The sequence below is a fragment of the Magnolia sinica genome, chromosome 9 (assembly GCF_029962835.1).
Source record: "Magnolia sinica isolate HGM2019 chromosome 9, MsV1, whole genome shotgun sequence".
Classification (NCBI taxonomy): domain Eukaryota; kingdom Viridiplantae; phylum Streptophyta; class Magnoliopsida; order Magnoliales; family Magnoliaceae; genus Magnolia; species Magnolia sinica.
The window spans coordinates 69,184,961-69,199,987 of NC_080581.1; the positions used below are offsets into that span (position 1 = coordinate 69,184,961).

The following is a 15,027-nucleotide window of genomic DNA, read 5'->3' on the forward strand; positions in this document are numbered from 1 at the left end:
GTCCATCTATTTTTCTATGTCATTTTATGGTATGCGACCAGAAACGAGGTACATCCAGATCTGAAGTGGACCACATTATAGGAAACAGTCTTAAATGAACGTTGACATTAAAAACTTTTTGGGGGCCATAAAAGTTTTGGATCAAGCTGATCTTTGTTTTTGTCTTTCAAATGGGTCTTTATGACCTAATCAACAGATTGGATTTCAAATAATACAGTGGGCCTTAAGAGGATTTTAATGGTGGATATTCAATCACTATTTTTTGATGTAGTGTGGTCCACCTGAGATTTAAATCCCTCTCATTTTTGGGATCAAGAACTAAACTGATCTGTAAAAATAGATGAACAGAATGGATGAAACACATACATCATGGTGGGGCCCACAGAGCACCGGCCATCAGCCACAGGGTTGGTGGCAGGGGAGTAGCCAATCCGTTTCCCTCGTCACGTCATCAACGGACCGGGCCCTTCACTGTAAATAAAGGAGAATCCACTCCATTTTTATCTGCGATCACTTTGGCTTTCCAGCATTCACAAACTTAACAATGGAGCTCCCGTCGACGAGCCTACCTGCTGCAATTTCGTCATTTCTCCTCTGCACCATCCTTCTCTCTTCTATGGACGTATCATGGTCGTTGGGATCTGCCTCTAACGTCTCCTATGAAACCGATCGTCTTGCTTTGATCAACTTCAAACATCTCATAACCAACGATCCTCTCCAATCTTTGAGCTCGTGGAACCATACTCTCCACTTCTGCCAGTGGAAGGGAGTCACATGCGGTCGCCGACATCCTCAAAGGGTCACCTCTTTGAACCTCAGTGGCCAGAACTTGGTGGGCCCCATATCTCCTTACATTGCAAACCTCACCTTCCTCAGCATAATCGATCTTGCAAACAACAGCTTCCATGGGATGATTCCTGAAGAGATTGGCCGTTTGTCGCACTTGCAATCTCTCATTTTGTCCGATAACACATTCTCTGGAGAAATTCCAGCAAATCTGACCCACTGTTCGGAACTCAAAGTCCTTAATTTTCGCCGGAACCAGATCACAGGGAGGATTCCAACTGAGCTTGGCTCTCTATTGAAGCTCACCTCTTTGCGCCTTTCCCGCAACAGTCTTACAGGAATCATCCCGCCTTCACTTGGAAACCTTTCATCTCTCACTGTCCTTGTTCTCTCAAGAAATAGTCTGGAGGGCAGCATCCCAGAAGACCTTGGTCGGTTGGTGAGGTTAAGTACTTTTGGCATTAGTTTAAATGAACTGTCAGGTACGATTCCACCCCAACTATACAATATCTCCTTTATTAACCTTTTGGGAGTGGTAGGGAACAAATTGCATGGAAAGCTTCCACCAAACTTAGGCCTCACTCTTCCTAATCTCCGAGAGCTTTACGCCGGACTAAATCAATTCACAGGATCCATACCGGTTTCATTATCCAATGCTTCAGGACTTGTATTTATTGAGCTTGGTGATAACAGAATTAGCGGTTCGGTGCCTATGAATTTTGGAAGCCTAAAGGGTCTCAACAAGCTGTATCTAGGCGGCAATCAGCTCGGACTTGGGAATGCTCGTGACTTGAATTTTCTCGATTCTTTGACCAATTGCAGTAGCTTACGAAAACTGATAATAGGCAATAACCGTCTCAGTGGTGTGTTGCCCGACTCCATGGCTAATCTTTCGACTCAACTGACACGGCTGAATATTGAAAGTAACAGGATATTCGGAAACATCCCATCTGGGATTCAGAATCTTGTTGGACTAACAGCACTGGTAATGGGGCAGAACTTTCTAACTGGTAATATTCCCATTGGTGTTGGGAAGCTTAACAAGGTGGAGGTACTATTATTGGGTAGAAATGAATTATCGGGGCAAATTCCGTCTTCCTTGGGCAACATCTCACGACTGTTCAAACTCGACTTATCAAGAAATAATCTAATGGGGAGAATACCTTCAAGTCTCGGAAATTGTACATACATGCAGCTCATATACCTCCAAAATAATAATCTTAGCGGTAGCTTACCCAAACTGCTTTTCAGCTTTACCTCTTTAATTCAACTCCATGTTGGAAACAACTTTTTTACCGGTAATCTGCCAATGGGAACCGGCAACTTGCAAAGTCTCCAGATATTGGATGTTGCTAATAACAAATTGTCAGGAGAAATTCCAAGCTTGCTAGGCAATTGGCTTAGCCTAGAGTATCTCTGGTTGGATGGGAACTTCTTTCAGGGATCAATTCCTTCAGCATTTAGTACTCTAAGAGGCCTTCAATCCCTTGATCTTTCATGTAACATCTTGTCTGGAAAGATTCCACAGTACCTGGAGAACCTTTCTGCATTGCAGTATCTAAATTTATCTTTCAACAATTTCGAGGGTGAATTACCAAAACAAGGGGTCTTTGGAAATGCCAGTCAAATTTCAGTACTCGGAAATAGTAAGCTTTGTGGGGGTATTCATGAATTGCAATTACCAGCATGCTCAAAAAGGGGGATATCTCTTGCTTCAAAAGTGAAAATCTCGATAATTAGTGTTGTCATGTTTCTTATTTCACTATCATGTTCCTTTACCACTCTTTATTGGGTAAGAAAGTCAAGAAGGAAACCCCTTGATGTTCCTTCTATGGAGGATCCTTTCATGAACGTGTCATATGCAGAGCTCTATAAAGCGACAGATGGCTTCTCTTCTACAAATTTGATTGGCAGTGGAAGTTTCAGTTCTGTATATAAAGGAAGCCTAGATCGAGATAGAATTGTTATTGCAGTGAAAGTCCTCAACCTTCAGCAGCAAGGAGCTATGAGAAGCTTTATGGTCGAATGTGAAGCCTTGAGAAATGTTAGGCATCGGAATCTGATTAAAATCTTAACTTGTTGCTCGAGCATTGATTATAAGGGCAATGAATTCATGGCTTTAGTTTTTGAGTACATGCCCAATGGAAGTCTAAGCAAGTGGCTGCACAGAGATGGGCATGATCAGTTGGGGAGGAATTTAAACTTTATTCAAAGGTTAAATATATCTATTGATGTGGCTAATGCACTGGATTATCTACATCACCATTGCCAAACACCGATCATTCATCATGATTTAAAGCCGGATAACATTCTCCTCGATGATGACATGATTGCTCATGTGGGTGACTTCGGGTTAGCGAGGTTCCTTACTGACGTTCCTCAAACCAGCTCTGTTGGCGTGAAGGGATCTACTGGGTACATCGCTCTAGGTAACTATTTCATCTATTTTCTTTTATTTTATTTTCTTAAGTATGTCCTGTGAAGTTGTAAATTTTTTTTTCAAGTAGTTTTCCAGCACACACAAACCTTATGCCAGACTTGGGTGCCACATGATATCTAACCATGTGGTAAATTGATGTTGGGGCCCCTACCATAAAGATAACCTTCTGCAAATGTGAGGTTTTTTCCACTCACAGTGACAGCTTACAAAAAAATACTTGTTCAAGGCACATATCTAGCCTGCCTGATGAGTGGATTGCCGGACTTTTGCAGACTTTCTGCTTAGAGGACCCGTCACATCTCAAAAATTGTGCATATATGTTAGCACGGTTTTGTGCGTGGGGTAGCAAAATTCTAATTTTAAATTAGTAGGAAACAGATAAGGCTTTAATTAACATCGATAATAAGTAAATTAGTTAATGCTTATTTAGAGGAGAAATGTTCATGTGCCACATTGTACGTGAACTTTCACAGTCAGTGCTTTCTTTCTCACCAATGAGCTTTCAACTTGTAAATGTATCAATTGTATAGAAACCTGAGCCATGCAAACAATGGCTCTAACAAAAATATCACTTAGGTGAATAAAATTGGACCAAATAAGATATTAGGCGAGCCATGATCTTATTTAGTTAGACAATTCGAATGTTCATTAATTTTGATGGTTCAGGCTTCTGAATGAATGGACCATCCTAGTTTTTGTCCCAAGTCAGGTGCACCCACCTTTTGCAGGATGGATATTCTACACCACGTTACACATTGTTAAGAGAAAAACATTCTACACCAAGTAACACGTTGTGGATTATCAAATGAATGGATGGCTTTTCTTGGTGGCATATGTACAACAATACTAAACTATGCCATTGTGGCACACATTCATAAAATCAGAGCAATTGTGGCACACATTCATAAAATCAGAGCAATCCATCCACCGAAACCCATTTCAAACAAGCATTGGGCTAACATCATGCTCCTGAGTTGAATTGATAAGACTGATGTACATTGATCAGCTACATGTGCCTTGATTATCAAACATCGGTCATATAGCTCTAAGTTTCCAATTTTTCTCATGCTCGAGGCCCAATTAATTAATGCAACTTCTTCTATCTTAGTCCGCTAATTTCATAGTGGGTCCAACCTGTTCAATGGCATACATTTATACATTCCACATATGACAGAGGCTTGTTCATAGGTGGGCTCTTGTTGGTATGTTGCTTAGCCTAATCGCTTTGGTGATCAGGTAGGCCACTTGTGCATGTTGAATGTGGACCACTGGTAAATCTTCTAATTGTTTTTTTTTTTTTCCTAGTACAACTTTGGTAAATGTTTATGATAAATCCTCTAAATTTCCTTTTTTCTACTACAATTCTTGCAAGCATTTAGATAAGACCATCCAAAATTCTAGGCCATAGCACATTCATAGATGTTAAGTGAGAGTGTGTTCCTATAGCTACAGATAGTAGGATTCTGAAAGCTAATCAAGTAATTAAAAAAAATAACATTAATAATAAGATCAGAAATAAGATCAGAAATGAGTACCGCCTCTCAAACCAAAGTTTATAGCACATGATCAATTGATATTAGAAATTTCGACCTTTAGGAAAAGCAAAATTGTTAATTACCTGTGTTTAAATTGAATACTCCCTCCCTCCCTGTGTCTCCTTCAAAATCTATTTTTATTTGTATTTAAATGGTTGCTTTCATGCAAATATGATATGTATAAATTACAGAGTATGCGATGGGTGCTAAAGCATCTACACAAGGTGATGTTTACAGCTATGGAATCCTTCTATTGGAGATGATAACTGGAAAGGGACCAACTGATGACATATTTAAAGATGATCTAAGCCTTCATCATTTTGCTAAGTTGTCATTGCCTGAAGGAGTAATGGACATTGTCGATCCAGTTCTCTTAGAAGAAGCCGAAGTTACTCAAGGCAGTGGAAATCATACTAACACAAGAAAAAGAATGCATGCTTGCTTAATTTCAATGGTTAGAATTGGTGTGTTGTGTTCTTCAAAATCTCCAAAAGAATGAATGCAGATGAAAGATGTTGTCACAGAAATGCATAAAATCAAGGACTTGTATCTTAGGGTTAGAATTCATGGAGACTAACAAGTTAGTTCACAACTGTCAAGTGAAGATCCATCTTACCTCAGTTATTACTGAGATATTATTGGTAGTTATATTGAGAAGATTTCAAAATAAAATGAGCTTATTGAAAATACTTTTCTTAACAAGCTTTAGACATGTTTAGTATTGTCATAGGAGTGTGCTTTTAGTATTTACGGTGAATGATGGAAAGATGTCTTCTTCTTCTTTTTTCTTTCTTTTGTTTCGTGTAATTCAAAGGGAGATCATGCATGTAATGAGACATAGACATCAACTTTTTACATTAAGAATACTATTAGGATATTGAGATGTTTGATGGAAAGATGTCTTCTTCTTCTTTTTTCTTTCTTTTGTTTCGTGTAATTCAAAGGGAGATCATGAATGTAATGAGACATAGACATCATCTTTTTACATTAAGAATACTATTAGGATATTGAGATGTTTAATAGCTGTGACATTTTTTCAACTCTTTTCAAAATGTCATCACAATCCAGTGGAAGTGCTCCTGAAATTGGACTACCCACTAGAGAGTAATCTGAGGAAGTATTCATCAAGTGAGTCCCATTAAAATATTATGATGTTCTGCCATGAATGTGAAACATTGCTATACTTTCAAAGCAAATCGATTGCTGAAGGTGGCCGCAACGACAGTAATTGAGTGCAAGCTCAGACCTAGGAAGTGGATTACATGGATGAAGATGATAAACGACCAAAATACACTCAAACCCATTTGCATAAGCTGTTCCTCTGTTTATTTTTATGTGCGAGATGCATAGCCAACGCTTATATTTATGGAAAATGATAAGTTGACTCATCTCTTGCAGCTGCCCCAATCAGGAAACGGATTGGCTACTCCCCTTGCCACCGACCTATGGCTGATAGTCGGTGCTCTGTGGGCCCCACCATGATGTATGTGTTTCATCCATGCCATCCATCTAATTTTCTAGATCATTTTATGGCATGGGACCAAAAATGAGATATATCCCAATCTCAAGTGGACCACATTTACAGGAAACAGTTTTTAATGAATGTCGACCATTAAAAACTTTTTGAGGGCCATAAAAATTTTGGATCAATCTAATCTTTGTTTTTTCCATTTATCTGAGTCTGTATGACCTAATCAACAGATTAGATGTCAAATAAACAATACAGTGGGCCTTAGGAGGATTTAATGGTGGATATCCAATTACTCTTGTTTTCCTGTGGTGTGGTCCATCTGATATTTATATCACTCTCATTTTTGTATCAATCCCTAAAATTATCTTTAAAAATGGATGAACGGAATGGATGAAACACGTACATCATGGTGGGGCCCACAGAGCACTGACAACAGCCACCGGTCTGGTGACAGGGGGAGTAGCCAATCCGTTCTCGCCCAATCAAGTCCCACCGCGTGGGGTCACCGTGTAATCTACGTCCAAAATCAAAATACATGCGTGGCCCACCCGATAAGTTGTTGGAAATGACTTTTAAATTAGTACATTCATTGACGGGCTTATCAAATGAATATTCTCAATTTCGCACAGGTGTGTCACTGGCACATGTGGGCTGTTTATATTTGACTCTTGACTTCCTGGACTTCGGTAATGTGTACAGGTGAAACACGTCTGATGAATGTATTATCCATGACATCTCTTCATTTTGCCTGATATGATCATATCGGGGCATGAGCCCAAAAATGAGATAGATTCAAAGTTCAGGTGGACCATATTCTAAGAAGTAACGGAGATTGAACTTCTGCCAATGAAAACTTCTTACTGGTCACAGTTGTATTGGATTAAGCTGATATTTGTCTTTTCTCTTCTTTCATGTCCGTGTGACCCTGTCAACAAGATAAATGGCAAATAAACATTACCGTGGGACCAAGAAGTTTCGACCCTAGCATCATTATGACCCTGTTTTTTGTGGTATGGTCTACTTTAGCTTTAGATCTGCCTCATTATGGCTCATGCCCTAAGACGATGACAAGATGCAAATAGATAAAACACATACATTAGGGTGGGCTCCACATAAGTTCTGTACATATAGACAGCACTGACATAAGTGATGTGTTCTACACTAAGCAATCCAAGTTCCCTTGTGTTTTCCACATGCGTGTGTGGATATACGCGTGCACTGTTGCAACGAGAAGTACAAAAGCTCTCTTCCTGTGGTTGAACGGACACGCCACCATTTGAAATATTTGTATGGCCACAGTTTCATATCAAGCTAAGTTTTTGGTGTTTTAACTTCATCCCAGTGGGAATGACCTTATAAACAGTTTGGATGGCATATAAACATCAAGGTAATTTTAGAAAGGTTTCGAGAAACTCTTTCTCTGACTTTCATCTACGGCCCACTTGATTTTTAGATGCACTTCAATTTTAGTCTGGTGTCTTAAAATGAGCTCTCACCATGGATGGACGGTGTGAATTTCTCACAAACATCACAGTGGGTCCCACCTAATATTCTGCGGAAACTTAGCTGCAGAGGCTTTAGCAGGAAATTCGCGTCCGACTATCCTTTTCAGCGATATTTTGACGAGAAAATTTGTAGCCATTATCACTATCTCGTGCTGGAACGCAGATTAGCTGCGACCCCAGAACGAGCCAGGTGGTTGCAACCCTGACCATGGGGCCCACCCCGATGTATGCAGTTTATATCCGATCTGAGGATCCATTTTTCTGGCTTAATTCATGATGTGGTCCTGAAAATGAATCAGATACAAATCACAGGTAGACTACAACACAGGAAAAAAATGTCCATTACACTACAAGAAAAGGGGGCTTTAGCCTCGGTTCAAAACTGTGGCTAAAAAGGTTAAAAACTGAGGCTAAAGCCTTTAGCCTCAGTTTTGCCTCAGTTATCCGAACCGAGGTTGAAACCCCTGTGGCTAAAGCCTTCAACCTCAGTTAAGTGAAGCTAAAAGAACCTTTTTAGCTTCAGTTTTCTCGAAACGAGGCTAAATCAAAATTTTAGCCTCCATTGTTTCCAACTGAGACTATATCCAAATTTTAGCATCAGTTGCCTCCAATTGAAGCTAAATCTATTTTTAACTTCAGTTCTCAACAACCGAGGGTAAAGCCTTTAGCCACAGGAGCTGTAGTCTCAGTTTAGGTAACTGAGGCAAAACTGAGACTAAAGATGGATTTAGCCTTTGTTGGCATCAACTAAGGCTAAATTCACTTTTAACCTCATTTCTCTATCAACAAATGATTGAGCCTGTGCATATTTCACCCATTTAACATTCATCAAGACAATAATCAGCACAATATCAACAAAACAATTAATTTACCAAAACAAACTATAAGTGTCTTCCTTTCCTAGCCTTCCACCCACAACATCTTTGAGAGAGTAAGATGAATTTACCAAAAAGAAAAAAAGAGTACAAGCAAGTGACCTGTAGCATCTTGTCTATGAACCTTGCAGCATTAGTGATCTCAGTTACTATTCTGATTTCTTCCAATGTAGCACCCGCCTTACCATATGCGATATTCTCCTTTATAGTAGTTGTGAATAAGATGGACTCTTGGCTAACAAGACCAATCTTCTCTCTGATCCATCCAAGCTGCAGCTTCTTCAAGTTGATGCCATACATGAGCACTTCACCAGCTTGGGGGTCATAGAACCTCTCCAACAGGCTGATCACTGTCGACTTCCCACTGCCGCTCTCTCCAACTAGAGCCACAGTCATGCCGCTTGGAACATGCAACGAGAACCCAGAAAATACATGAATGTCAGGTCTTGCAGGGTAGCTAAAGCAAACATCTCTCAGTTCTATATCACTGTAGATATCTTCCAACACAATTCCACTTGTGTCGTATGAGTTGATCTCTGGTTTCCGTTTGATGGTCTCAAACATCTTGTATGCTGTTGCTCGCCCTGCTGGAAATGCATTCACAGAGGGGGAAGCTTGGCCTAGGGACCTGGTTCCAAAAAATAAAAAAGCAAGATTGTTCTGATCCATTTTTTTGTGTGTGCAGCAAAAAGGAAGATTAAAATACCTGAAAACCTCTTATAATTATTTTAGAATTGATGGGGTGTTTTATAGTCTTGTAATTGCAGACTCTTAATTGTCCATAGCACAAAGATCACACGAATTAGAATATCCTGTCCATCCAAAATTTGGACTTAAGTTTATAGCCATCCAAATTCCAACCACTGAATGGGAAGGTTAGAATGGTCTGATCAAAGTGCTTCCCTACAATGGCAGGCAATACATCACTGTCTTTACGAAATAGATGTTCGAAATTGTTGACTGAAATATATTTCAAAAACAGTCCTAACTGTTCCTTTCATAGGCGTTTGATCCAATGGTCAGAACCGCCTGATCATTGTGATCTTAACATGTGTGCAGAAGGGAACAGGAAGTGGAAACTACAAGCTTTTCTGCAATTGACGAGCACCATGCAAAGTTTAGGTATCAATTTTGATAGACTAGAAAAGTCACAGTTACAAAGACATGATAACAAAACCCAAAATATGTAGGAATTAGGCGGCTACAGCCAAAGAAATTAGAAATAAAAACTGATATTCTGAAAAAACGGCATCAACTTGATGGAGCACACTTAAGAAACCATTTCCGTGCTAAAATAAGTAAACATAGATTGTAACAGATGATTTTACTGATTTTGTTAACAACATATTCAGTGATTTCAAAATCTTAGACAGCTTATCTCTAACAAATCTAGAACTCATGAAATGTGTATACCTTTGCCAACCTTGCTCTCAAGAGCTTTCAACGTCTTAAGAGATGTTGTGAGATCATTAGCCCAAATGTTACGACCATCAACAACTCCAGCAAACAGATACTTGCTGGGAGGAAAACCCAAACTCTTGATCAATTCAAGGGTCTTCTCTCCACGAACCAGATCAAACTCAATAGCCGAGATGCCCTTCGATGACGTGATAGTCCTACAACCAGGTCAGAGAACTGGGTCAGGTCAAAAAAGATGGTGAAGAAAGGCTAAATCAAGCAGATCATGATGAACTAATAATATTGGATATAAAATGCCAACAGACTTATATGCTCCAGCCGGCACATCAGCAAAGTAGGTCTCAACAATAACCTTCAGACCAGATAAGGACTCTTCCATCTGTAAATAAGCATCTGCAAATGCTTTCAGTTGATGAAAGTCCAAATCCAGCACAAGCTTTGGCTCATCGAACTGCACCCAAGTAGCCCCAGCTGCTTTCAAGTCAGCCAAAACCTCTCTGCATTGATCAGTAGAAAACAAGAAAAAGAATCAATTGCCTAAATCTAACAAATTTTTTGCCTTTACTCAAAACACCACAGCTAGATAGAGGCTGTCAATCTGTCACCTCTAGTACAGATATAACACCATAACTGCCAAAAAAAAAAAACTTAAAACTCTAATAGGAATTCAAAATCAGAAATCTAAAGATAATGCTAAAAGTAAAAAACCAGTACTTATACAACAAGGGCAGCCCAATAACTAGCATTCATGTGTAGGGGTTAGGTGTGAGTGCGAGGTACTAATAGGAATATAGTTGGCAAGTTACTAGAAAGACATTTTCAAACCGAAGCATGTCCTCCACATCAGATTCCTCAAACCGAAGCAGCCTTTCAATTTGTGGACACATTGTTCCATGAACCAAACTGTCTCAAGCTCCACATGTGTCTGACAGATCATGTTATGAGACAAAGAATCTTCAGTGAGCTTCAAAAGTTGGGCCTCAACCTAGTGCAGTGTACCATCAAGTGATGTGGTAGCTTAACCCGGGCTAGGAGATACTAAACCATAAGCAGATCAGCCCATTGATAACATAACTGGTTTAAAAATTCAAATGCAAAGCAGATCTCACCTTAACAACAGTCTGGTCATATAGAAGTGGCAATAATTCAGGAAGAAGCCCCTTAATAAGGTTTGGCTTATTGTGACCTGTTGTACTCAAAGCTAAGACAGCTGCGCGTCTAAAAGAACCACTAATATATCAATATTGCAACAAAAGTAAGTGTTGTTCAAGTCCAACAGAGAGAGAGAGAGAGAGAGAGAGAGAGAGAGAGTATTTTTAAAGGAAAAATGCTATGTAATTACATTTGTACAATTTAACTCCGATAATTAATCATCGAAGATTTTCACATCCTCGTGTTATCCATCATCATCTTAGCCTTTCTCCCAGCAATTTGGAGTTGGCTTTTTATACGGATGGAAATATAATATCTGATTTCAAAAAATAAAAGTCTGTATATCCACCCCTCCAACACCCAACTGAAAGGACAATGCCACACCTATCATATAGAGCAACTAAATACAAAAGCAAAGTAAGGAGAGAGTGTGGTTCCAGCCAATTGGGTGCAGCTTCAGTGGATCCCTAACTGTGGGGCCAACAGTGATATATTTTCCCTACATCTCCAGTCCATCTGTTTTGACAGCTCATTTTAGGGCATGATCGAAAAAATGAAGTATCTTCATATCTAAAGTGGACCACACCACATGAAATTGTGATTGAATACCTGTCAATAAAAACTTGTTGAGCGCCACTTGAATGTTTATTTGCTATCCAACCTATTGATAAGGCCACAAAGACCTAGATGAAGGGAAAGTACAAGTATCAGCTTGATCCAAAACTTTTGTGGCCCACAAGAAGTTTTTAATGGTCAATCACCAATGTTTCCTGCCCTACACAAAACAGAAATAGTGCCCAAATGACCTTATTCCGTACAGTTGAAAGGACATGGTTTGGTGATCTAGATAGTTAATCTGATGGAAACAAATATGGATGAGAGATTTCTCAAATATCTCTAAGATTGGAAGATTGGAATTTACGTATTATACCAGACCTCTACCAATTTTGTGGTCGTTCAACCATCCACTCATTTGGGATTTTACAACACAGACTGTATTAACATTTAAAGTACAAATGTGTGGCAGAGTAAGGTACATATGTTATGTTAATGGTAGTCAATGGTAAGTGGGAGAACAGTTGTACAGTTGGCATATTCAATGAAAGAAATGGATCTAGTCAGATTTTTACATCTCTAGAAAAAGGGTGATTGTATAAAAGATACGAGAGTAAGACCTTTCCAAGAGTCCAGATTCCCAAGTGACTTGGAACAGAACTAACTTGAGCATACACCAAAATTAAAAAAAGATCCATTTTATGTAAATTAAGCAACAATGATTAAAAAGAAAACTGCCCATAAAGGTGACAAGATAAGATTTTCTAAAATGGCAGACGTGCATGATCTGAGCTTCCCAAACGTGTAAATCATGATGGTGAACACAGATATTATGAGATCAACAACATTGTCATTGAGTGTAAGCCACAACAAAAGAAGACAAATATGGGTATAAAAAAAGAACTGCAGTTGAGTAGAAAATGAATTGGGGACAAGTATTTTGAGCTGATTTTAGATTAACTCCAGTTACAAGTTAAGCACATTCTCAAATAAAAGCAAATTACATCCACATGTTGACAAGTTAAATGAGTTCTAAAATGAAGCTAGGAAGAAAAGTTTATGCAGAAAAAGAAAAGACAGCAGGTATGGGCTTGAAGGCAGAAGTAGAAGCAAGCATGCCATTTTGTACAGATAGATTACATTTGGAAAATCCATCCTTTCAAACCAACAATAAAAATAAAAATGGTATTAAACAAAGTAATAAAGATAATATCGATACCCAATGTTTAAGAATCATAACCAAGAATCCGAGAATAAATTGGTCTAGCCAGGGTATGAGAATTCAGTAGCTTCTCTTTTCAAATTGGCCAAGTCAATGACAGACAAGATTTTTTTTTCATTGTTCTTTTCAATTGGTCTAACAACATTTTTTCAAATTGCCACTAAATATTGGCAGAGAGGGTTTTCTGCTGAGGCAACCTCTAATTGCCATTGAGATTGTTCCTTGTAGGTCAAGAAACCAGCTCAATGGCAATCTGCCTACATGACCATTTTGCCCAATCTCAGACATGAGAATTCAAACACACCATCAATGCATTTTACTGTTATGGTTTGTGGTCCACATGCTGGGATGCTAGGTGGGGCTCACCGTAATTTTTTTGAGAAATCCACACCGTTCATCCATTTTGAGAGATCATGTTAGCACATGAGACCAAAAACGAGGTGGATCCAAAATTCAAGTGGCCCATATGAGAGGTGAGAAATCCACACCATCTATTTTTCTAAATTTAGAATGGTTTATAACCGTTCGGCTTAAAACCATTCAACCAAGTTTCTTTTCCAAATCAAAGTTTAGCTTCTTCAGTAGAAAGTGAACCTCATTCTCTTCCTGAATTATCCAAGCATTGAGAGAGAGCACAGTATAAGCAACTCATAAACAAAACAGCAACCTCACAATTTTAAAATCAAGACAAATGCATTATTCATCAAAAGATGAATTACAAGGTAGTATGCCATGGTATTTTGGTCGTTTCAATGAATGAATCTACCATGCAAGGGTAATACATGCACTTCATTCTAGATGATCTAATTAGCCAGCCCACTGGACACAAGCATAACCCAAAAAACCACATGAATTAGAAAATCCCAACCACCCAATCAACAGAATGGGGTGGGGGGGATGGAGGAAGGTCCCGGCTCGATGGGGAAAATGTCCATGGATTGGATAGCATCATCTGACCAAAATGAGGTTTTTACACTATTACTCAATCCATGTTGGGCCAACAATCTGGACGGCCGGTTTCTGCATGCCATGTGCATGGTGGGTACATGCATGTACTTCTTTCAATCCACCAATGAATCAAATATACAGAAAAAATGAAAAAATAAAACAAAATAATTTAAAAAAAAAAAAAAAAAAAAATCTATGATCATGCAATGCTTTGAAGAATCATACATAAAAAGAATCTGATGCAGAAATCAAAATTCGAACAGAAATCTAAAAGAATATCATCCATTTACCTTGACTCCATACTTTATAGCAACGCCAGCCAACGCATCCATCTTCGAGACGCGGTGCTCGATGTGATTGACACCGGATGATGGAGCCAACAGAAGAATCAACGAAGTCATCATAGTCGAATCGATTGCTCTCTCACTGACCAAATCGTATGAAAAGGACTGAGAAATTCCATTACTCTGCCCTTCCTTAGTCTGCATTTCAGACAATTCGCCCCCCAAAAGGAAAACAAAAACCCTAAACGCCACTAAGACATGAAATTCCAGTCCATATCCTCATCTGAAACCCTAGAAAATCCAAACAACGAAATTCCGCACTTATTTACACAGATCAAGGATGGAGGAGGAGGATTCGACGGGGATTTTGCGAAAATACCCTAGATCACTGCAGCGAAAGTGGATTTTTCGTGGAAATAGCTGGGATTTGTACCGTTCCAGAGAGAATCTGATGGATAATCGCTAGAAAGGGAGAATTAGAGGCCTGGATTTCGATTTCCAGATTGTTTTTCCTTCAGATTTTCCTTCGTGGCAGGATTCGCAGCGCTGCGAGAAACGAAAGGCAGAAAAACGGGCTTGTGAGAGAGAGAGAGAGTGAGACAGTGGATTACTCGATTTACTTATTAGGCCTTAGCCGAGGTTTCATTCGCAGTTCGTGGAGTAACTGACACGTGTCAGTATATTAATGGTAGTGAAATTTTACGTGGGAGTTTTTTTTTTTTTTTTGTTTCTCTGGCGGTGTAGGATAATTGATAGACACTAATAAATCATATCCTTCTAAATTTTTTACCTAGGGCCTCGCATTTGCGGGTGTATTACATGATATTAAAGCGTG

General features: G+C 39.1%; 2 protein-coding genes across 4 annotated transcripts; one reads left to right on the forward strand and one right to left on the reverse strand.

Annotated features, from left to right (window-relative positions):
* The first annotated feature begins 510 nt into the window (after positions 1 to 510).
* On the forward strand, positions 511 to 5,260 carry LOC131255083 (putative receptor-like protein kinase At3g47110). Its single transcript, XM_058255780.1, has 2 exons — positions 511 to 3,215; positions 4,953 to 5,260. Exons 1-2 carry the CDS (start codon positions 545 to 547, stop codon positions 5,258 to 5,260), a joined length of 2,979 nt encoding a protein of 992 aa, XP_058111763.1. The 5' UTR covers positions 511 to 544.
* Positions 5,261 to 8,588: 3,328 nt separating this feature from the next.
* LOC131255601 (ABC transporter B family member 7-like) lies at positions 8,589 to 14,804 on the reverse strand. Of its 3 annotated transcripts, XM_058256353.1 has the most exons (5): positions 14,572 to 14,804; positions 14,199 to 14,483; positions 10,337 to 10,528; positions 10,026 to 10,228; positions 8,589 to 9,196 (listed from the first exon to the last, which is right to left on the reverse strand). In XM_058256353.1, exons 2-5 carry the CDS (start codon positions 14,207 to 14,209, stop codon positions 8,619 to 8,621), a joined length of 984 nt encoding a protein of 327 aa, XP_058112336.1. In that variant the 5' UTR covers positions 14,210 to 14,483; positions 14,572 to 14,804; the 3' UTR covers positions 8,589 to 8,618. The 3 variants fall into 3 exon arrangements, 1 of the variants encoding a protein (XP_058112336.1); XR_009176191.1 differs by lacking the exons at positions 8,589 to 9,196; positions 14,199 to 14,483 and having other exon boundaries at positions 10,097 to 10,228; positions 10,384 to 10,528; XR_009176190.1 differs by lacking the exons at positions 8,589 to 9,196; positions 10,026 to 10,228; positions 10,337 to 10,528 and adding an exon at positions 11,374 to 11,866 and having other exon boundaries at positions 14,199 to 14,804.
* Between the last annotated feature and the right edge of the window lie 223 nt (positions 14,805 to 15,027).